The sequence below is a fragment of the Salminus brasiliensis genome, chromosome 9 (genome assembly GCF_030463535.1).
Source record: "Salminus brasiliensis chromosome 9, fSalBra1.hap2, whole genome shotgun sequence".
Taxonomy (NCBI): domain Eukaryota; kingdom Metazoa; phylum Chordata; class Actinopteri; order Characiformes; family Bryconidae; genus Salminus; species Salminus brasiliensis.
The window spans coordinates 18,791,343-18,811,301 of NC_132886.1; the positions used below are offsets into that span (position 1 = coordinate 18,791,343).

The window sequence follows — 19,959 nt, forward strand, 5'->3', positions numbered from 1 at the left end:
ACTGCACACTGGAATCAGGCATGAAAAAGGGATGCCATGTTGAAAACCATATCTTCACTGTCAGACCAAAACTTTTTTTTTTCTTTTCCAACATTTTGCCATACACTACATATCCAAATGTTTGCAGACGCCCCTTTCAGTGAATGTATTCAGCTACTTTAAGTTCCACCCGTTGCTGACACAGAGGTGAAAATGCACACACACAGTCCCTGTAGAGAAGTATTGCCAATAGAATAGGACTCTCCAAAGCAGATAAAAGCAATGTGTTTTCTGGATTGATGGAGCTCCATCCAGTACTTTTGGGATAGGTTTGTTAGCTGGGGATGAGGTGGGGTGGTGATCATCCAACATCTCGACCTCACCAATCCTCTTCTTGCCAAATGCAATCAAATCCTTACAGCAATGCTCCAAAATCTAGGAGTCTTCCCAGGACAGCAGAGACAGTTATTCCAACAAAAGCAGGATAAACTCTTTAATACCCCTGATTTCAAAAAAAGCAATGAATGAGCAGGTTTCCCAGTACCTTTGTCCATAAAGTGTCATTTTGAAGAGTCTCCTCTACTTTACTTTCATATTTTTATATGTGAGAACATATTTTTCCTCAGTCCAATAAGAACTGATTCCTCTGTGGAGTAAGCCCTGCTTCTTTTGCTGTTAGTAGTGTGATTGCCTTGCTGTTGCTTGTTGTGTTCATTAGAAAGCATTATGGTAATGTGTAACACTTTATCAGTGTGTGCTGTGTATGTGTGTATGATGTTGTCACTCCTCTTGCTGTTGGTGCTATTTATTACAGTCCTCTCCTTCTCCTGAGCTTGCTTAAATCATTAACTAGTGCTGTACAGTGTTTGGTTTTAGTTTTACCCCCCTCCCCTCCTTTAGCTTCAACCTCCTGCTTCTTCCTCCTTCTCTGGGTCCCTGTTCTTTATTTCTTTTCCTCGCTCTCTCTCTCTCAACATTACCATCTCTCTATCTATATGGGGGCGAGAGATAATGGGTCAGAGAGAGAGAGAATTTGTCTGTTTTCCCTCTGGCTCTCATTCTGTCTTGGTCTTTTCTCATTCTTTCTTTGTTTCATCTCTTTTTTTCATTTGTGTGTGTGTGTGTGTGTGTGTGTGTGAGTGTGAGAGAAAAGGATTAGCTTGGTCTGTGATGGAAAAAAGGCACCATTAACTCTGTTGTAAGATTTCTGTAGTCGACCTGTAATAGGCTTATTCCCTCTTTGCTGCACGGAAAGGTGATAGGACGTTATTTCACCACCACAAGCTCCGCTAATCTGTGTGTGTGTGTGTGTGTGTGTGTGTGTGTGTGTGTGTGTGTGTGTGTGTGTGTGTGTGTGTGTGTGTGTGTGTGTGTGTGTGTGTGTGTGTGTGTGTGTGTGTGTGTGTGTGTGTGTGTGTGCGCGCGCTTCTCCTTGGTGCTTTTCCCTGCAATCAGCACTTTGTTTGACCTCCCTCTCTCGTACCACTCTGTGCTGTCTCCCTCTCTCTCACTCTTTCTTTATATTTTCAGTGCCCAAGCTCATTGCTTTCCTTTGTGCTCCTTCTTTGTGTCCTCTGCGTGCTCCTGCACTCGCTTGCACTCTCTCCCTCTCACACATGTGCTCTCTCTCTCTCTCTCTCTCTCTCTCTCTCTCTCTCTCTCTCTCTCTCTCTCTCTCTCTCTCTCTCTCTCTCTCTCTCTCTCTCCCTGAATCTCCCTCTCCATTGTGTGATAAATATGGCTTCTAATGAAATGCTCTTCCCTCCCTCCACACACACATACACGCCCATGTCTATGTGTGTGATGGTGTGTGTGTGTGTGCGGTGGCACTGCTGTCTCAGCCTGAACACACCTGGGTCCCGTGCCTCCACTGCCTCGGCCGCCGCCGTGCTCTCCTCCTCATCCTCTTCTTCACGCTCCCGCCATCACAAGTCTCTGTCCTCCTCAGCCCACCCCTGCCCCGCTGACCTGCACACACACCAGCCCAGGCAAGTCCTCGCCAAGCCACACACAACCACTGAAACATCCTTTACCTTTTTGCTGAATGCAGTGAGGGGGTGGGCGAGGCTTGCCACAGGTCACATAAGGACCTCACTGGCCGCACAGAGGATTTGAAAAAGCGAGGCTTATTGAGGGAAGTCTGAGAACACAGTAAGTCTCAGTTAGAAACAAACTCTGGTGGTCAACTGGTTGGACAAATGAATAAAAAGAAATATTTACATAATAATTAAATGATTAATAGTTATTATTAATTTACTAATAATTAAATAGGGTAACATAAATGAGTACCCAGCTTTTCTCTCATTATTATTATTATTATTATTATTATTATTACTAATTTCTTAATAATAATAATTTTGAAAATCAGTAGTAGCCATGTCACGAAGGTCACAGATTTGTACTATATTTGTGGTGCCATGTCTTTGCAGTTAAAATGCCAATAAATGTCATTATTATGAAATGCAAATGAGTAGCCAGCTGGGGATTTTTTTCTCAGAAATGGAAATGACATTAGCTTTGTCCTATTTCCCTGTGCTTAGGTAAGAGGTGAAAACCTCTTGACACAGATCACACTAATAGTAGAAGCCTTTGGGCAGTTCCTGAATTCCATCATTCTCATATTCATGCATTTTTCAGTCTAAAGTAGTTTTAAGTGAAGCTGTTAATCTGCAAAATGTGTTCTTTCAGACATGAGACTAGTGTTCTAGGATGGAAGGTTAATGCTGTAATTCATTACCAGCATGGTGGAGTTTCACAGGCTTCTCTTATATGCTGTGTGTGTATATATGTACATATATCCAAAGCTTAGACACCTGTGAAAAGCTGATTATCTGGGCAGTAAGTGTTTATTTGCTCATCAAAACACTAATTTTAGAATTTCTAATATTTTTTGAATATTACGATATTTTAGAATATCAGTGTGTGGTTTTACATCACTTTGTTCATTAACACATCTCAAAAGCTCTCTTTATGGGAGTCTGTTGTTATTATTCATAGTTGGCGTTCAACATCTGGTTTGGTAAATCAGTGCTTAATAATGAAAAATCAGGTGAGCTGGCTCTGGCTCCGTCTGGGGGCGTGCTGGAGAATTCTGGAACCAAGCTTTGTTCTTCAAGCTAGCTCTTAAGATCTCAACTACTTTCTTCGAAATGAAGAATTCCTGCAACTTTTTTGGTGTTTCTGTTTACCTGCGTATTTTGCTCTATTGTGATCTAGTGTTTTTACAAGCACAGGTCCAGAGATAATAGAAATAATATAATAAAATAATGTGCTTATGTGCCTAAAACATTCCCATATTTACATGCATACACACATTTATATAGGCTAACAAAATTATTTATTCCCAATTGATCCACACAATAGCCTATTATCGCTCAATTATATTTCTGCACACTGTGTTGTGTTTTAGGGCTTGCATAATAGATTATACATAAAACATTTGTCTGTTGCTATTTGCTGAGGACTGAGGGCTTGCTGTTTGCTTTACATTTACAGGAAGTGTCAGAATGGCCTGAGGGACCTTTATTTATGTAGTCATTACATATTCGAGGGCTGTTCGTTTATCAGTTTTTTTTTTGTAGCTGCTGTGGACTGTCCCTAGTCTTTGAGATGAAGCCTGTGTCACTGGCCCCATTTGGCCTGGTCAGTAATCCATCCCTGGCTTCTTCCTGGTAGAGTATGGATTCTAGAAATAGTTAGTGGAGCAGAAAGGTGTTTTTTCCTGTGTTGCTCCAGTGGATGCTGAATAAAAGTTCAGAAAAAAGCTTTGATAAGACATGATTTCATGTCTCAGGTATGTGATTGAATGGTTGTAGGGTTTTAAGTTTTATTTATTTTATTTTATTTATGTTCTATAGTTCTATAGTTCTAAACATTTATTCAGGGGAATTTGGCAACTGTTAAATCCCCTCTGTTGCAAGTTTAGAGTAGGTTTTTTTTTGTTGTTCTTTTTAAGAATACGGAAACAGCAAAATGCCTGTGTGTAATGAATGAGTGTACTGCATAGATGTGGTGGAGAGATTTGATTGAGTGCGTAAAATAAAAGTTTAAGCATGGCTGTTTTAAATGTTTACCAATCCTCACAAAGAGACTGATGGCAGTATAACATAGTATAAAACATTTTATCATGGCCTTATTTGATAAAAGCCACTGTTATTTAAGTAAAAACCATGAACTCTAATATTATTAAAAAGAATTAATATAAAGAAGTCCTTATTTAACTTTTGAAAAAAGCCAGACAGAAAGTTGAGGAACAAGGAAGAAGGTCCATTAGCAGTCCATCGCTTGTGAATATGCTACTGAAACCAAGAGAACAGTACCAGTACTAATGCTCTCCCCACCCTCCCTGCCCTGTGAATGACCTTTATAGTTTTTTTTTTTTTTTTAATTAAATAACCTTACCTTCTCCATCTAACCTAAACCCTAACAGCTGTTCTGTCAACCTCTGCTGCTAACGCCACCGTGTATGCTACGCCTAGGCTAACAACACGTTTCCTTACCAGCACAGTCATCTAAACCTGCCTGGATAAGAGCCATTTGTCTGCCTTGACATAATGGGTATAAAGCGCTGTGTACACACCTTTCACAGACACACAACGTCATCAGCACACAGCCTGCAATAGGGACTCTCCTCAAACAGTCATAACCTGTGGGTGCAGCTGGGATCGCTGCACAGTAGAAATGTGTACCTGCACTAAACGTGCCGTACTTTTCCTATGAGAAGATGCCACATCCTCCACATAAGGAATTTGTTCTGTGTATTTGGGTAGAAGTAATGCATTGATGAGTTTGTGCTCTCACTATTTTCAAATAGTGCTTTAAAGTATGCAGATATATTTGTTGGGAATGTTGTCTTTAGCCAATCACTAGGAGTTACTGTTTATGTCTGTCAGGTTTGTTTAGTTTGTTTTTTGTTTTTCGTTTTCTGGACGTTTTTTTGATTACGCACACTTCACTTTTGAGCTTTGTCATTTTATTTTAGATTAAAAGGATCCCAACAAACTTACAAACCTCAGTTTCAGTGTTAATAGGTGTGGATGTACTAAGGTTGTTGTTGTTGTTGTTGTTAATGGCTGGCCTGACCATTGCTCTAACTTTAAAGGGTCAGTGTGAAATGCATGACTCCATGAATTTCATATTAATGTGACTTCACACATTCATGTATGCGCTTTGGGGTCTTGCGTGGTTGCTGGATTTCTGGAGTTTGTGTGAGTGTGTGAGTGTCATTTGCTCTGGTAACTTCAGCACAGCTTTTGAGTATTGAAGTAAAAAAAAAAAAAATAGAAATACATTTTCCAGAAATAATCGCATAATTTTCTTTCTATTTCACTGAAGATCAAAGCTGTTCCCCTGCAGGTGGGTGGGTTCCATTTAGTACTAAAAAGATGTTCTTTAACCTTTTGGTGCTCTGTAGAGACATTTCTTTAAAGAGACATCTGAAAATTGCTATGGTTCTATATAAAACCATTGGCTTTACCACAGAACCCGAGGAGATGAGTGTACTTGGTGGTTGTTATGTTTGGTTTTAAATATTTTGCTAATGTACAATGAGGAACCAGAAATGCCTTGGTGCTCCGTGTGTAAAAATAATATTGTGATTCCAGCGAATTTTCTTTACGGAAATAGGATTGCAGGGGGAACTCCCCAGTGTTCTACCCTCGAACTGACCAAACGCTTCTAACAGAATCTTCCAACAAAACGTCCACTTAACACGCCAGCATAAGTAAACTTCTCATTTGACTGGCAGCCATGTGACCTGTAGACCAAGTCAAGTGAAGGTCTCTGAACAAATTACACAGTGATTAGGAATTTTGTCCAGCAAGCTGGGCACACCACGCTGTGCAAACTCAAACCACTTTTTTGTTTGGGACAAAGATGTAATTTTGCTTCAAATCACAGATTTCGTTTAAACTTTTCTGCTGACTTTAGTTAGTTATTTTCACACACTGTACACTTTATTAGGAACACATTATTAAACCCACCAGTCATGTACATATGGGCCAAGTTGTTCACATCTGAACAACCGTCTGAACCGGTATGATTTTAAATGTGGCATGAGTGTTGTTCCCCGACAGCCTGGGTTGTTTATTTGTCGAACTGCTGGACTTTCAGGACTGATTCTGGCCTTGTTTGGAGGAGGGGCTAATTATTGCTGGTTTGCTTTCACACAGAAGAACTTCGTACAAACCATGTATTCATTTAGCAAAAATGCACACAAAAAAGTGACTTTGGAATTTTCACAATGACAGGGCCTTGGTTCATCAGTGTGTAGCTTTTCATTGCTTTCCTTGGATACAGACCATCACAGCAATGAAGAACAGAGCTTTCTGGAGTCATGGCATTTCACCATTCTGAAACACCTGCAAACAAGGAGCTGTTCTTGTAGGTTTTTAGCCAGGCAGGCGATAAATCGAAGCAGTCCTGTAACAAAACTAACCAATCACACCACTCTACACATGGCACTGGGAGCAGAAAGCTTCCACACACTCAGCAGACGCGAACCCTGGAGAACCAGAGATTGGTTCTCTGGACTGCTCCAGGGCTCAAAAACCGCTAGTGTGAAAATGCCTTAAGACGCACTTTGTCTGGAAGAAGGGGGCAGGCCCACCAGATGGGTTAGCAAGTCTGGTCTCTCTTATGTAGATTCTAGTTGCAAATTTGATGTCATGGTGTACAGTTTTGGCTTTGTTTCTATGGAACGGAAGAGAGTGGTACCACGACGTCCATGTTTTCTAGGTTACTGGCTTGTATGAAGTCTGAGAGTATGATTAAGCTGTACTTGACTGCAGCTAACACCATTAAACAATGCTAACACCGTACTAGGGCAGTCCTGGGACTGTTCAGACAGGGTTCTGGGCCGTTGGTTGATGCTTCAGCAGATGTTGGCATAGATGCCATGTAAGGGTGAAATTCAGTTACACAGGAAGATGCGTTGTATTTGAGGACACATTCACTCCCATTATATAATAATTTGATGTACTTTAACTTTTATTATTTGTAGCTTTTTCAAATGAACAATATAAATAATATAAATATTATCAATAAAATCTGCTTTCTGTGTCTCATGTTGAGCATTGTGTATGATTGTGACCGAGAGGAGGACTTGTGTTCCATAGATTGGGAGTTGGGATTTAATGCCTGTGCTCAGTTCTGCCTGAGCACTGAGCATATTTTATTATTTTGAGAGATTACATAACACATTTTAGCAGCGCACTGCAGAAATGAGTCAGTTTCACACCTCTCTGTATCTCACACCCAGCCACATTTTAGATGTGGTGGAGATATACTGCAAAGTTGATATTATTGCATTGCACTAAATGTATCTTATATTCTAAGCCTTGTTTGTCTTGTGCATTTCGCACTCATGGACCCTTGCTGTCCATGAGAAAATACAGCTTTGGAAAAAATTAACCTGCCTATGTTCTTTCATATCCACTGTTGCGAGGTTGGTCAAACCTAATGGAACTTAAAGTTCAGCCTAATAAGTTTCAAAGTTTCAAATGCTACAATGCAAAGCTGATGTGAAAGCAGGTACCCTAGCAGTCAGTAACTTTTTTTTTTTTTATTGAAGCACTTCAGGTCCGGTGTATAACCTCAAATGGTACACACAAATGTTAAAAAAGGGCAGCATTGAACTGTGATGGATAAAAACCATTAAATGATTTCAGTTGTAAAGCAAAAAAATAACCTTTTTTATTGGTTAAAAACTTCCAGCTGGTCTGTGGCAATTTAAGTAAATTGAGCTTTGACAATTTATGCAGATGGACAGTTGTACCTTTTAGAGACATTACGAATAAAGCCAGGGTACCACAAGTGCAGTTTCCAACACTTTCTTGGAAACTGAAGAAAACTAAAGTGTGGTACAGGAGGCCTGACTGACACCAATCCACAACAGCGTCAAAAGACAAGGTTCTGAAAGTCAACAGCTTGCATGATAGGCGGCTCACATTGAAAAGATCCTTGTAGATCAGCATAACACTGGGCCAGGTCTCCGTTTCAACTGTGAAGAGAAAACTTGGAGCTGCAGGTTAGACATGTGGAGTGGTGGTAAGAAAGCCATTGCTGCCTGGGCCTTGCAATACTGCCAGTGGACTGCTGAATAAAACATGGGGTGTTTTTGGCAAGTAATATAAGTTGGAAACAGCAAATTTATTTGCCACCATGTTAATGTTAGCTTAAGTTTCAATGACAAACTATACCCAGTCTACTCTAACAAATTTTTCACAAGCATTTAAAAATAGTCTAATCTGTGTAATCTGACAAAACTGGGTTTTGCTGCTGTTTTATATTGTTTTGAATGGGATTTTCCTCAGTGTTCTGAGGTTCTCAGTAGTTCCTACTAAAGAATGCATCTCTGGGTGGAGCATGGGCGATTCTCATTAACTGTTTCCCCCTTCTTCCCTCTTTTTTTCTAATGGGAAACTTTCTTTGCTGCAGTGCCCCCTCTCAGCGAGCACCTGGTGCGTCCCCATCCGCTCACAACATAAGCAGCGCCGCGGGAACGGACCGGACCAACTTCCCCCGAGGGGTGGCCACCCGCAACACCTTCCACATCGGCCAGCAGAGAGGGGCCCGGGACCAGCAGGGTTCGCCCTACCACGCCCCGCCCGCATCCCCCTCCCTGTCTCACGGCAACAGCCAGCAGAGGCGGCCCGCCACCTCCGGTATCTTCAGCAAGTTCACCTCCAAGTTCGTCCGCAGGTGAGAAACCGCCAGCAGAGCTGTGAACGAACTGCTTGGGTGAAAGTGTGGGTAGAAAGGCAGGAGGAGGGTCTGTGGGCTCTGGCTCTGTGGTGAAACCTTGTTGAAGGGGTTGGTGGAAATTTTTCTTGCTGTCCCAGGAGGGAAGATGATGTGCTGTAGTATGTGTTGACAGTGTCAGGAAATAGAGCGTCTGTTTGCAGAGCAAGAAACAGATGGAAGGGGAAGAAGTGATTCAAAGGAAGGGAGAGAAACTTCTTGTTAAATGATTAAAAAGAAGCTAGACAGCAGAACATCTGACGCATTATCACATCTACAGTTCCTTCTCAGTTGGGGTGGGTGTGCGTAATTGGGATTGTGCTTTTTTTCTTTTCTTTCCCCCAACTCTGAACTCATGCTAATTCCAAACAGGTGTGTGTGTGTGTGTGTGTGTGTGTGTGTGTGTGTGTGTGTGTGTGTGTGTGTGTGTGTGTGTGTGTGTGTGTGTGTGTGTGTGTGTGTGTCCTCTTTTCAGCAAATCATCGCAAATGACCCTGTCCACAGGTCATGTTCTTATTAGCTAATTAAACCACACTATCATTTTCTGTAATGTTAATGGTACCATTTTTTACACACACACATTCAGATTCCCGCATTTCTTGTATGTTTCATCATCTCCTGCTTCTAAGTTCCAGCACAGTCTGAGCACACTGCTACTGCCATCTTTTCCGCACCTCCGTGGCGACAGTAACTATGGTAACAGCGGAGGTATCGTGTTCCCTGGCTCTATAAATATTCGTGGTGGGGACACCTTGGCATGCACTCTGTGGTGCCGCCAGAGCCGTGGGCTTTAGAGAGAAACTGTAGGAGGAACTTCAGTGAAAACATAGCAGAATCACTTGCACACTGTCTCCAGCTAATGTTTAACCAGGCATTATAGCATTATAGGGCTGATGATTTTAAAAGCACGCTTTAGGGATCTCCTCTACATTGAGACTCGCTTAACATAAGAGGGAGGCAACATGAATCTCCTATCAGGATGTAGATGATGTATGCTCTAAAAGAAAAATAGAGACAGCAAATGATACATTAAGCAAAGCCCTAGAAGAACTATTTTGGTTCCAGAAGTGACCAAGTGATCACGTTGACTTCTTTGAATCTCTTAAAAAGGTTCTTCACGCACATCTAGGGGTGGGCGATATGGTTTAATTTAACATTCATATTAACTTTTTTCTCGGTCAGTATTTATGAATCTAGTTTCTGTGTATCATATTGGTGTCCTGAAGTTAGTCTGCAAGAAATGCAGACGCAGTGCCGGCAAAGCTTCCGATATGACTAGAGCTCAGTTTTAGGTCAGCTCTTTGTGTAGCTGTTTAGATGATTCAGTTGATGTCCAACTGCTGTCTAATTCATTCCATGAGCGCAGGGTTCAGCAAATTCCTGGTCCTCTAACCTTACAAACACTCTCATATTAATCTTTTTTTGTGTGAAATGATTTCAATACCAAATACTCTCACTGTAATAATATAGAGGATATTGTCGCTATCACGCAAAAACCTTGTATCACACTGTGTGCCGTTTTCACTGTTTTTTTTTGGGGGGGGGGTTGACCTTGTTTCCCAATTTGATGATATATGGGCCAATAGACATTTTTCAAATCAACTTGGAGCTAAATATTGTTATATGATTTAATATTGACTGTTAAACTGTTGACTGTTATTGATATTCTGTTGTTCTATTGTTGATTTTTCCTGTTAAAAAAAGGTGTAGTTTCTGTTTTGTAGATACAAGTTTTTTTTTTTGCGTGACAGCAACAATGTATGCTATGGTGGTACACAATTCAGACCTCGTCTTCAGTGAATGTCTGGGACAAACTGTAGTCACCTTTTGTGGTTGAGACTAACGTGAATCATTAATGATGGTCTTCCTCACAAACTCCTTGTGAATACTGCGTGATAACATGAATTCTGTGTACCTGTTTAATGGCATGCTGTGAATACTAATGGTTATTTATTCATCCCACCACCAACAAGCTCATGTAAAGTAATGCATTTTCCAGGTAACCCGTCCACCTTGAGGTTTTAAAACTCATGCTTTTTGTGCACTACCACACTGCCATTCATATTTACATGCATACATGTTTTTCTTTCCTTTTTTTCTTTTTCTTTTTTGTTGTTGTAGAAATCTATCGTTCAGGTTCCCCAGAAGGTAGGAAAGCACAATGATAACCCCGCTGAACTTTTTTGTTTTGTTTTTGATTTACCCTTTTACTCTTTTCCCAGTTGGTGTTTTTGTGCAGCTTTTTTAATGTATTGACTTTCCCTTGTGCTGTATCCCTCTGATATTCTATGGTTGGCCCCTTAATGACATTTGTTTTTTTGTGTGACATGTTTTGACCAGTACTAACATCCCACTTCCTCCCCAAAAGCGTCTCCTCAACAAAAACAAAAATAACATCCATCCTTCTCTTTCCCCATCCTCTGTCCTTTCACCTCCTCCTCCTCCCCGCTCCCTTCTCTCAGTCCGTGTACGCGGTGACCTCACCTGTGCTTCCAAGTAGACTAGAATTCCTTACTCAGGTTACCCCCAGGGCGTTGGAAACAGGACATTATGTCATCCGTTGCGATTAACTGGCAGAAAGGATGTAGGTTGTGGAAAAACCCAGCCTAAGGTCATCAAAAAAAAGTTTAAAAAGGAACTAGCAAGTGATGGACATGCCCCTTCCCTGCACACACTCTTACTAGTAATGGTGTCATAAAATGTTCTTTAGAGCAGTGTGAAAAAAAGAAAGAAAAAAAACACTTTGGGTTCCCTGAAGACCATCACAGTGGATGTTTGTTGAAGAGCTCTTTGAGAAAATGAGACGTGCAAGTGTGAAGCCCAACATAATAGAGCCAATGGTTCAATGCCAATCATAGTTTTCTCCCTAGAACTAGAACCATGTAGGAACCTTCATATTTAGAGATATGTGGACATTTGCTTGCATTGTGATGGGAAGGGGGGGGTTGAGGATGGAAAGGAGTGATGAAGGGGGTCTCTTCCTCTTGTTTTCTCTTCTCTCTGGCTATTTTAACATGATGATCAAGATGAGGATGACACTGACAGCAGCTGAAGCTGAGAATGGCTGATTGGCTGGCTTTGGTTTGCTCACCCAACAACTTCCCTTGAACTTCTTTACTTCCCCTCCCCTTTGTCTTCATACTTTACCTGTATTCATGCTACACTGTATAAGAACATACCAGACTCCAGGTGTATGGAAATCTTACTCACTCTGGTCACTCTGACAGCTTCACAACCATCTCATCTACTGACAATGACTGTAATGCTTTATTTGTGACTATATGTTTTGCTTCCCACCAGTGAGCTACTTCTTTGTGTTCATGATGTGTGGTGTTTTGACCAGCAGAGGGCAGTGTTGTGCCGTACAGTCACTGAAAATGTAGTTTGCGCCCTCTGGTGGTCAACTTTAATATTGTCCGTTTCATTAACCTTCCTTTACAGGTTGTGTTATTGTGTTCATAACCTTGTGCTTTGACTTTCTAGAAACTATGGATGGTGCTTTGAGTTCACTAACACAGGCTTTCCTCTTGGCTGTCAGTGGTCTTTACTGTCTGATTGCCTGTTTGTCTGTATGTGTATATGTAGGTCGTTTTGTGTGACTTGGTGTCTGTCTGTATGTTTTGTCTTTACTAATGGAGAATTTCTGATGCTTTAATTACTACATTAGAAGGATAGTTCTGCAAAGTGTATACCTGAAACAGCATAACCCAGCTGTTAAGGAATCCCAAAAAGACGGATCTCAAATACTGTTGGCCCAAAACGGTAGCAGTGGCTGGCCTGAAACTGAAGATTTTGCTGTACCTTTGCTCATTTATATGATAAAAGTAAGCCATACAGTGCCAGAAACCACATTAGCAAGTCTACTGGAGATCACTGAACAACATGATGTGGTTTAAGTGTGTGATACTCCAGTTAATACAGTTTGCACAATGTTTACTAGTGGTAAATTAGGTACATTAGCCTTCTGTGAAAAAAAAATGTTGGCTAATTAACTACATTGGGGGTGATTTTAAATATTTTTTTTCACAGAGCTATTCTTTTAGTATATGCTTGTTTCTGTCTTTGTCTTAATGTCCATGTTTTCATTTGTTTGTCTTTTTAATGTGTGGTGGGTGCTTGTTTTGGTGGTGTGTTTGGGTGCCTGTGTGTAGGGGCTGTACTAGCTGTAGGGCCGACCAGTGTTTGATCATGGCTACAGTTAATGTGGTGGTGATGGGCTTGTATTTACTTCTTCAGGGCATTTTGGAAGGTCTTGGGTTATTCGGTTCAGTTCCATTCCATTCATAAATTCATCACAGCGCATTGTCAGACTGGTGCTATTACTCTTTAGTAGCATTAGTACTCTCTTTAGCTGCAAAGCAAATGGAATGGGATTAAAGTGATGGAATTTCGGAAATGTCTACCTCTTAAGGTGCTAGAAACTCCCTCTCTCTGTTCTGTTGGTGGCGGTAGAACATGGCAAAAACTAATGCTGTTGCAATTTCTTTTAAAGAAACCCATATGAAGGAGAGGGTCGAGAAGAGGGGAGCAGGTGAGGAAAAAAATAAATAAACCCCACTATGATTAAAAACAATATTCCTGATCAAACGATTTTCAAATCTGACCTAATCAGTAGCTGTTCCGAAGGTCGTAATTGGCTTGGGGAAAGGGGTGTTTAATTGGGTGCTAATTGGTTTGTAGTCATAATTGGTACCAATCAGGATTAATGAGTTCAGAAGTGTGTGTGTATGAGAGACAGAGAGAGAGCGAGAGAGAGAGAGAGATATGTTTGTGTATGTGTGTGTCTGATTTTTGTGGCTAATTTAGACTGTTTACACCTTCCGTCGACATGTGTTTTCAGGTCAGTTGTGTTCAGATTCCGCTTGACTGTATGTGAATCAAGTGTGAACCCACTCAGAGCGCATGTGTTTGGATCACAATTTAGATCACTCGGACCACGTTCAGCCCAATGGAATGTGGTTTGTTTTTATACTGCATTGTGTGCTTTCCAGCATATATATAGCGAATAGTAACCGATTAGAAACCCTAATTAACTAAATGTCTCTGTAGTAATTCTTCTGTAGTCTGTAGCGTTTCTGTTTAACAGAAATGAATGGGATTATTGAACATCATTGCTATCGCACGAATATGGAACACAGGGGCTCTAAACCAGTTTTGTCCTGTTTACATTCTTCTCCCAAATACTACTGGATGCTCAGAATTACAAGGTCTAATTCTGCCATCAGACACTCCTCATAAGTTCCCACTTACGGCTTCGGAGCTTGCAAGTATGGTGTGATTTTAGTTTAAGTGCTTTTGGTCGGAAACCACATGAAGGCCCTGGAAAAAAGGAGTGTTTGTTGTCTAGTTCTGCAACAGTGAGATGGAGTAAGTGGAGAAATGCTGGAAAGTCTTTGGGCATCTGAGAAAACGATGTGCTAAGCTGATAGTAGGTGTTTGTTCATAAATTAAAACCCAGCTAGAAAAAAACAGCTGGTTTAAAACACAATCACCAGCTGTTTTTTATTGACGCCCTTGGAAAATCACAGTTTATTGAAACTAGTAAAAACAACTTTGTGTTGGCATTCATATTCACTCATCTTATAAATGCGATATTTCATGGCAGCATGAAATTCACTCATTTACATTTACGGCATTTAGCAGACGCTCTTATCCAGAGCGACTTACAAAGTGCTTTGCTAATTACCCCCAAAAAAACCTTAGCTAGTTAGAATAGACTAATAATTCAAAGGATACCTCTAAGCTTAGACATTACTAAACACAATACAATAAGGCGACCATAGTACTCTATTCGTCCAAGTACTCTCGGAAGAGGTGGGTCACTCTTAACCCCTTATGCTCCATGACTTTTACTGCACCCTAAGGATTACTAACCACTAACTAAATGCAAAGCTTTTAAAACTGGCTGTTATAACCGCGAGGAAAAGAAAGCCAGGAACCGCTGATCAATCCGAGGAGTTTAAGAGGTTAATAATGTCAAGTCTAAACTTTAGCTTTATTTAAGAAGTACCATGCTACTGCTAACGACGCGTTTGCAACTTTAGTTTACAAAGCTTGCAGATTGGTTTGGGGTGTTTTGTTGAATAGCTCAGCATATAGCGAAATTCCTATTGTTACTCATTCATCATTCTGAGTTCATAATTCTGAGGATCCAGAGACGTACAGGAGAAAAATGTATGAAGGACGTAAGCAGGCGTAGCAATCAGAATTCAACTGGATGTAAAAAAAAAAAAAAAAAAAGAAAGAAACGGATGCAAATGAACAACTACAAACTACAGTATTTGAAATAACTACCACTTATACAGTCCTGATCTAACATGCTAGCCCCAAGCTAACATGCTAATCATGATCCAGTTTGATACTTTACAGCATGTTGCACTGTTGCATCCCTAATGCTTACAGTAGGGGACGGCAAGAAAAACGGAAAGTGCTTTAATTCCCCTGTACTTTTCATGTGGGAAAGTAAACTTGGGTCTCATCTGTTCACACTGGAGGTGTGTTTAGTGAAAAGTGTAAATGGAATTAAGGCAGAGTACATGCAGATACGGACTCAAAACACATGTTAATAGAAGGTGTAAAACAAGCTCTGTGTATTTAGTGTATTCAGACTGGTCTATAATCCCTGTGTCAGTGATTTTGTCTTTTTGTTTGTTTGTTTTTTTTGTTTTCTTACACACACACACACACACACACACACACACACATAATTCAGCATTTTCTAATTCCCCATGTGCCTTATTGACAAGCAGCCTCCTACTCCTTTGTTCAGCATTGTACACTTCACATCATTCAGCCAGCTCTGCTAGAAAAGAGAAGGAAGAGTTCGAGTTCACTCAGATTTGAGTCCCTAACGGTTTACATTTAGACTGAACTTTCTGTCTAACCACACACACACACACACACACACATATATATACATACACACACTCTGTGTGTAGATGACAGTATGTGGATAACATTTTAAAGTGACAGTCTCCTCAGCCTGGCCATGCAGTGTAATTTTTTCACCAGTGAAAAAATAAGTGATCAACAATGAGAGAGAGAAAGAGGAGAACTTCTGGGAAGTCTTTGGGCATCTGAGAAAATGAAATGCTAAGCTGTTTATCTGACAGTAGGTGTTTATTCATCTACAAAAAAACACATTAACCTTAGAACCAGAGCTCCAAACCCCACAAAGAACTAAAAACACACACATGCTCCTCCTTTTCTGTTCCATGTAGCACATTAGCTCATTATTGGTGCTACATGGTAACTCCCAGTTCAGTTCATTTTTTGCACACTGTTCAGTTCAGGCCTTTCTAATAAGGTATTAGCGAACTGTTAGCTAATGTTGCACTGGGACTTGGGACTCTGAGGGCAGTGTAGTTGGTGTTTTGAAGGCTTGTTTGAAGGTCGGCAGGTGTGTCAAAAAGTGAGCATGTCGCGGATTGTGTGTCCAAGTAGGCTGCCACCTATAAGCTGTAAGGGAGTTAATAGATAGATAGGCTAACGTCAAACAACATAGTAGTTATCTAGTCAGTAGATATTTACAGTGTTGACTTTAATAATGACAAACACACCAGCAAATTTAACTGTATGTAAATCATCCATTAGGGTAATTGTCAAGATTGTCAGTTGTTAGTTGTCAGTCTTTTAAAAATGTCTAAACTTTTAAAAACAAAATGTGGAGCAAAGGCCCAGAAACACCAAACTTGGCAACAAGGTACAGCAGGTGTGACTCGGCCAAGTAAAATGACATTCATTGGTCTTGTTGGTGGCCCTAAAGCACAGCATTATATATTTTGGTCTTTAGTATCAAAATTCTCACAATAGTCGGAAATGTTAATAATTAGCAAAAAAATTAGACATTCTGGACTCAGTGTTTGGGTATTTGTATTTATTTTGATGTTAAAGGGTTTTTACTGGCATAAACACATTTAACTGCTGAGATGCATCGTTTTAATCAGTTTTAGGTTGCCAGAGACATTTGCACAGTACTGTAGATGCAGAGTCGGATAAATAGATGTAGAAACGAAGATGTACAAATTCCTTTGTATCCAAGCACTTGAGCTGTTCTCTTGGCAGCTTAAGGTCACACACACACTGTTATCACTTAGATTAGTCAGCTCAGTAAGTCTGAGTAAGTTGAACCCACACATTTACTCAGAAAGCAAGGGTGTGGGTGATCTGTAACAGCAGGCATTAGCCGTATGAGATAGACATGAGAATGACTGGAGAGGAGCAGAGTGATGAGAAACGGCCTTAAAATAATACTACAGCAGTTTTTAACCTAATCTCTGTCGGCTGTATCTGCAGTATACAGCTATTAACCGCAGACCGTGATTTCCCAACCTAGAAACAAACGGGCAACTCGCTGTTGAGTTAGCTCACTTATAACAGGAGCAAATGGCCAGATGCTTCAGGTTGGAAAAACACTGGAGTATTCCGTCAAAAAACGGACACACACATGTAACATGGCCTTTTTCTTGGATGTTCTTTCTTGTTTATTGTCCTTTCCTTTTTCCTCAACAATCCCCTTCTTCATCTCTCTCTCTCTCGCTCACGTTCCTACATCTTCTGTTCTACTTCCATCTTTCTCTTTCCTTGCTTTTCCATCCTCCTTTTTTTTTATTATGATTTTTCCCATCCCCTTTCTCTCTCTCTCTCTCTTTCTGTACATCCCTCTCTCCAGATCCATGCTGAGCAGTGCCGAGAAGTCTGAGAAGACTGGCGTGGGAGGCGGAACACTGGGCTCAGGGGGCGGAGACGACACCAAGGACTCTCTCTCGTCCTCTTCTCCGGGAGGCGGGACTCCGCCCCCTCCTCCAGCATCGGCGAAGGACAGCGCCAAGCCGCGCTCGCTGCGCTTCACCTGGAGCATGAAGACCACGTCGTCCATGGAGCCGGGCGAGATGATGAAGGAGATCCGCAAGGTTCTGGACGCCAACAGCTGCGAGTACGAGGTGCGCGAGCGCTACATGCTGCTGTGCATGGCTGGCAAGCCGGGCCGAGACGACTTCGTCCAGTGGGAGATGGAGGTGTGCAAGCTGCCCCGGCTGTCCCTCAATGGCGTGCGCTTCAAGAGGATCTCCGGCACCTCCATCGCCTTCAAGAACATCGCCTCCAAAATCGCCAACGAGCTCAAACTGTGAGAGAACGGAGAGAGGGGCACTTCGGAAACGGATAGATAGAGGAGGGGTGGTGATTTCACCTTGAGTTATGCAAGGGCATATGGAGAGATCTTGAGGACCTGTCAGATTACGGTTTAGGAAACACCAGTGTTGAATGAGCTAGATGTTGCGATTATGACACATTGGCGTGTGGGATGAGGAGCGTGAGGCAGGAGAGGTCAAGCTAAAGTGCTGTATATGTTGATTTCGGTTGCAGGATCACTAGCCTTCACTCTTGTTTTTTTTTTGTTTTGTTTTTTCCCCTTCAGTTCAAAAAGGGGCTGAAAAGAAAGAGCAACATGGTTGTTCTGCTGTTGTCAACTCTCTGAAGAAACTCTGTCGGGGGAACTGTGGTTTGAGCTTCGTGAGTTCACGTTGGTCTTCAGCTCTTCACCGGAACATACCCACTGAGACACCTGGACAGAGTCTATGACCATTTAGGACCTTTCCTGTCTTTGGCAGGGCGGATTGGGGCCACCTCCTTGCGCAGACACACACAAACACACATTCAATGTTTCTTCCTTTTGTTCTATTTACAGGGTTTAGTCCCCTGAGTACCCACTAGAGGGCCAACACTTGAATAATGCTCAATGGATTGTGTCTTACGGTTAGGGGTAACTTAATTCTTCATTGGCTGGGTTGTGACTTGCTGCACTGGAATGGGTGTATTTGCGTTGCCTTTTTTTCCCTTTCTGAAAAGAAATGAAATGTATTTCAATGTCGTATTACCAGTGATTTATGGTTTAATGTTATTCTTAGAAGAAATCCATTTTTATTTGTGTTTTTAAATCTTCTCATGCCTTGGTATAGTGAATGTCACACACAAACATGAACACCACACTCCAACCGGTGCCCTCTTCCTCTCTTTCTCCATCTCCTCCTGAGGAAAGACGACCACCTACATAGTACACTTGCATTATTTTTAAAACAATCACTGGAAAAGACCTGAAGACTTCACCCCACCCACACCCCCCTTGCTTCTAAACAGGTCTGTCGTTTTGTGGAGTGAGCAACCTATATCATATTGCCATCGTTTGGTCTTAATCGGTGTCCCCCTTCCTCCAAGAACCCAAGCACTCCATGCCTGAAGACTGTGACAGTCTGGTGGCAAAAACAAAGAAGTCCAAAAGTCACTCTGAGCATTATACTTTTATTGATTGGTTCAGCCTCGGTTTGATGTGCGTTTGTCTGAATGAGAGTGAATCCTGTGTGTGTGTGCGCGTGTGTGTACATTGTAAGAGAATGAGTGAGGTATGTATAACCAAAAGATTGCTTTGGGATTTTTGTCTTGACCTTCTTACAATGATTGTATTGCTAAGTAGCAGAAAGACCAGAGTACCAAGCATCGTGAGCAGATGGCCTTACTGCTGCTCGCTTTAAATGGTTTTTATTTTTTGTCACTTTCATTTTTCTAACATTTTTTTTGTCAGGCATTAGTACAGAGGTGAGGAAAAACAGAGAAGTGTAAAGTGACAATGCTGAAATTGAGCTTGTATGTCCACGGAGCTGTATTTTTTATTTTAATTTTGCATGCGTCCTCTAGCTGGTATGGGGTACACAGTCCATTATTATTGAAAGAGGAGTAGGAGGCACTAATGGAATTTCTTCCAAGTCTATCAGCAGTTTGGGGACACCTGTGCACGTCTGTTTTATTTTTCTTGGAAAATATTTTTTTGTCTATTTTGCAGTTGTATGAAATGACTGTCTGTTGTCTACGGTGCTGGGGATCCAATTGTCATTCTGTTTTTTTTCTTCAGGGTTGATTTTTTTTTTTTTTTTTCTCTCTCTCTCTTTTCCCTCGTCATTTTTCCATTGCTGTAATTTTATGGTTTTCCTCTGTCAGAACTCAAAGCCTTTGTCAGGGAGTGAAAGGAGGGATAGAGAACTCCAAATGTATATTTTTTTGTTTTTTTTTTTCCTTTTTGGTGCAAAGAGATGAATATGATCAATGATAGTAATAAAACAAACAATATTAAAAACTGAGATGGTTGCGTAGGAATTTACGCACCATTGAAACCAGTTTCTGCTTGTGTGTGGGTCAGTAGAGAGGTTGGAGGCCTACTTTCAGGACTATAAAAGGTTGATGTTGCAG

General features: G+C 41.2%; 1 protein-coding gene across 9 annotated transcripts in view; it reads left to right on the top strand.

Annotated features, from left to right (window-relative positions):
• mark2b (MAP/microtubule affinity-regulating kinase 2b) overlaps nt 1-19,886 on the top strand; it is a 54,219-nt gene extending 34,333 nt beyond the window's left edge. For 2 of the 9 annotated variants that reach the window (XM_072687675.1, XM_072687676.1), the window contains exons 15-18: nt 1,821-1,967; nt 8,416-8,679; nt 13,211-13,249; nt 17,390-19,886. In XM_072687675.1, the coding sequence (XP_072543776.1) occupies nt 1,821-1,967; nt 8,416-8,679; nt 13,211-13,249; nt 17,390-17,849 (910 nt within the window). In that variant the 3' untranslated portion in view covers nt 17,850-19,886. The other 7 variants (XM_072687681.1, XM_072687682.1, XM_072687679.1 and 4 more) reach the window with 5 other exon arrangements.
• Nucleotides 19,887-19,959: the final 73 nt, after the last annotated feature.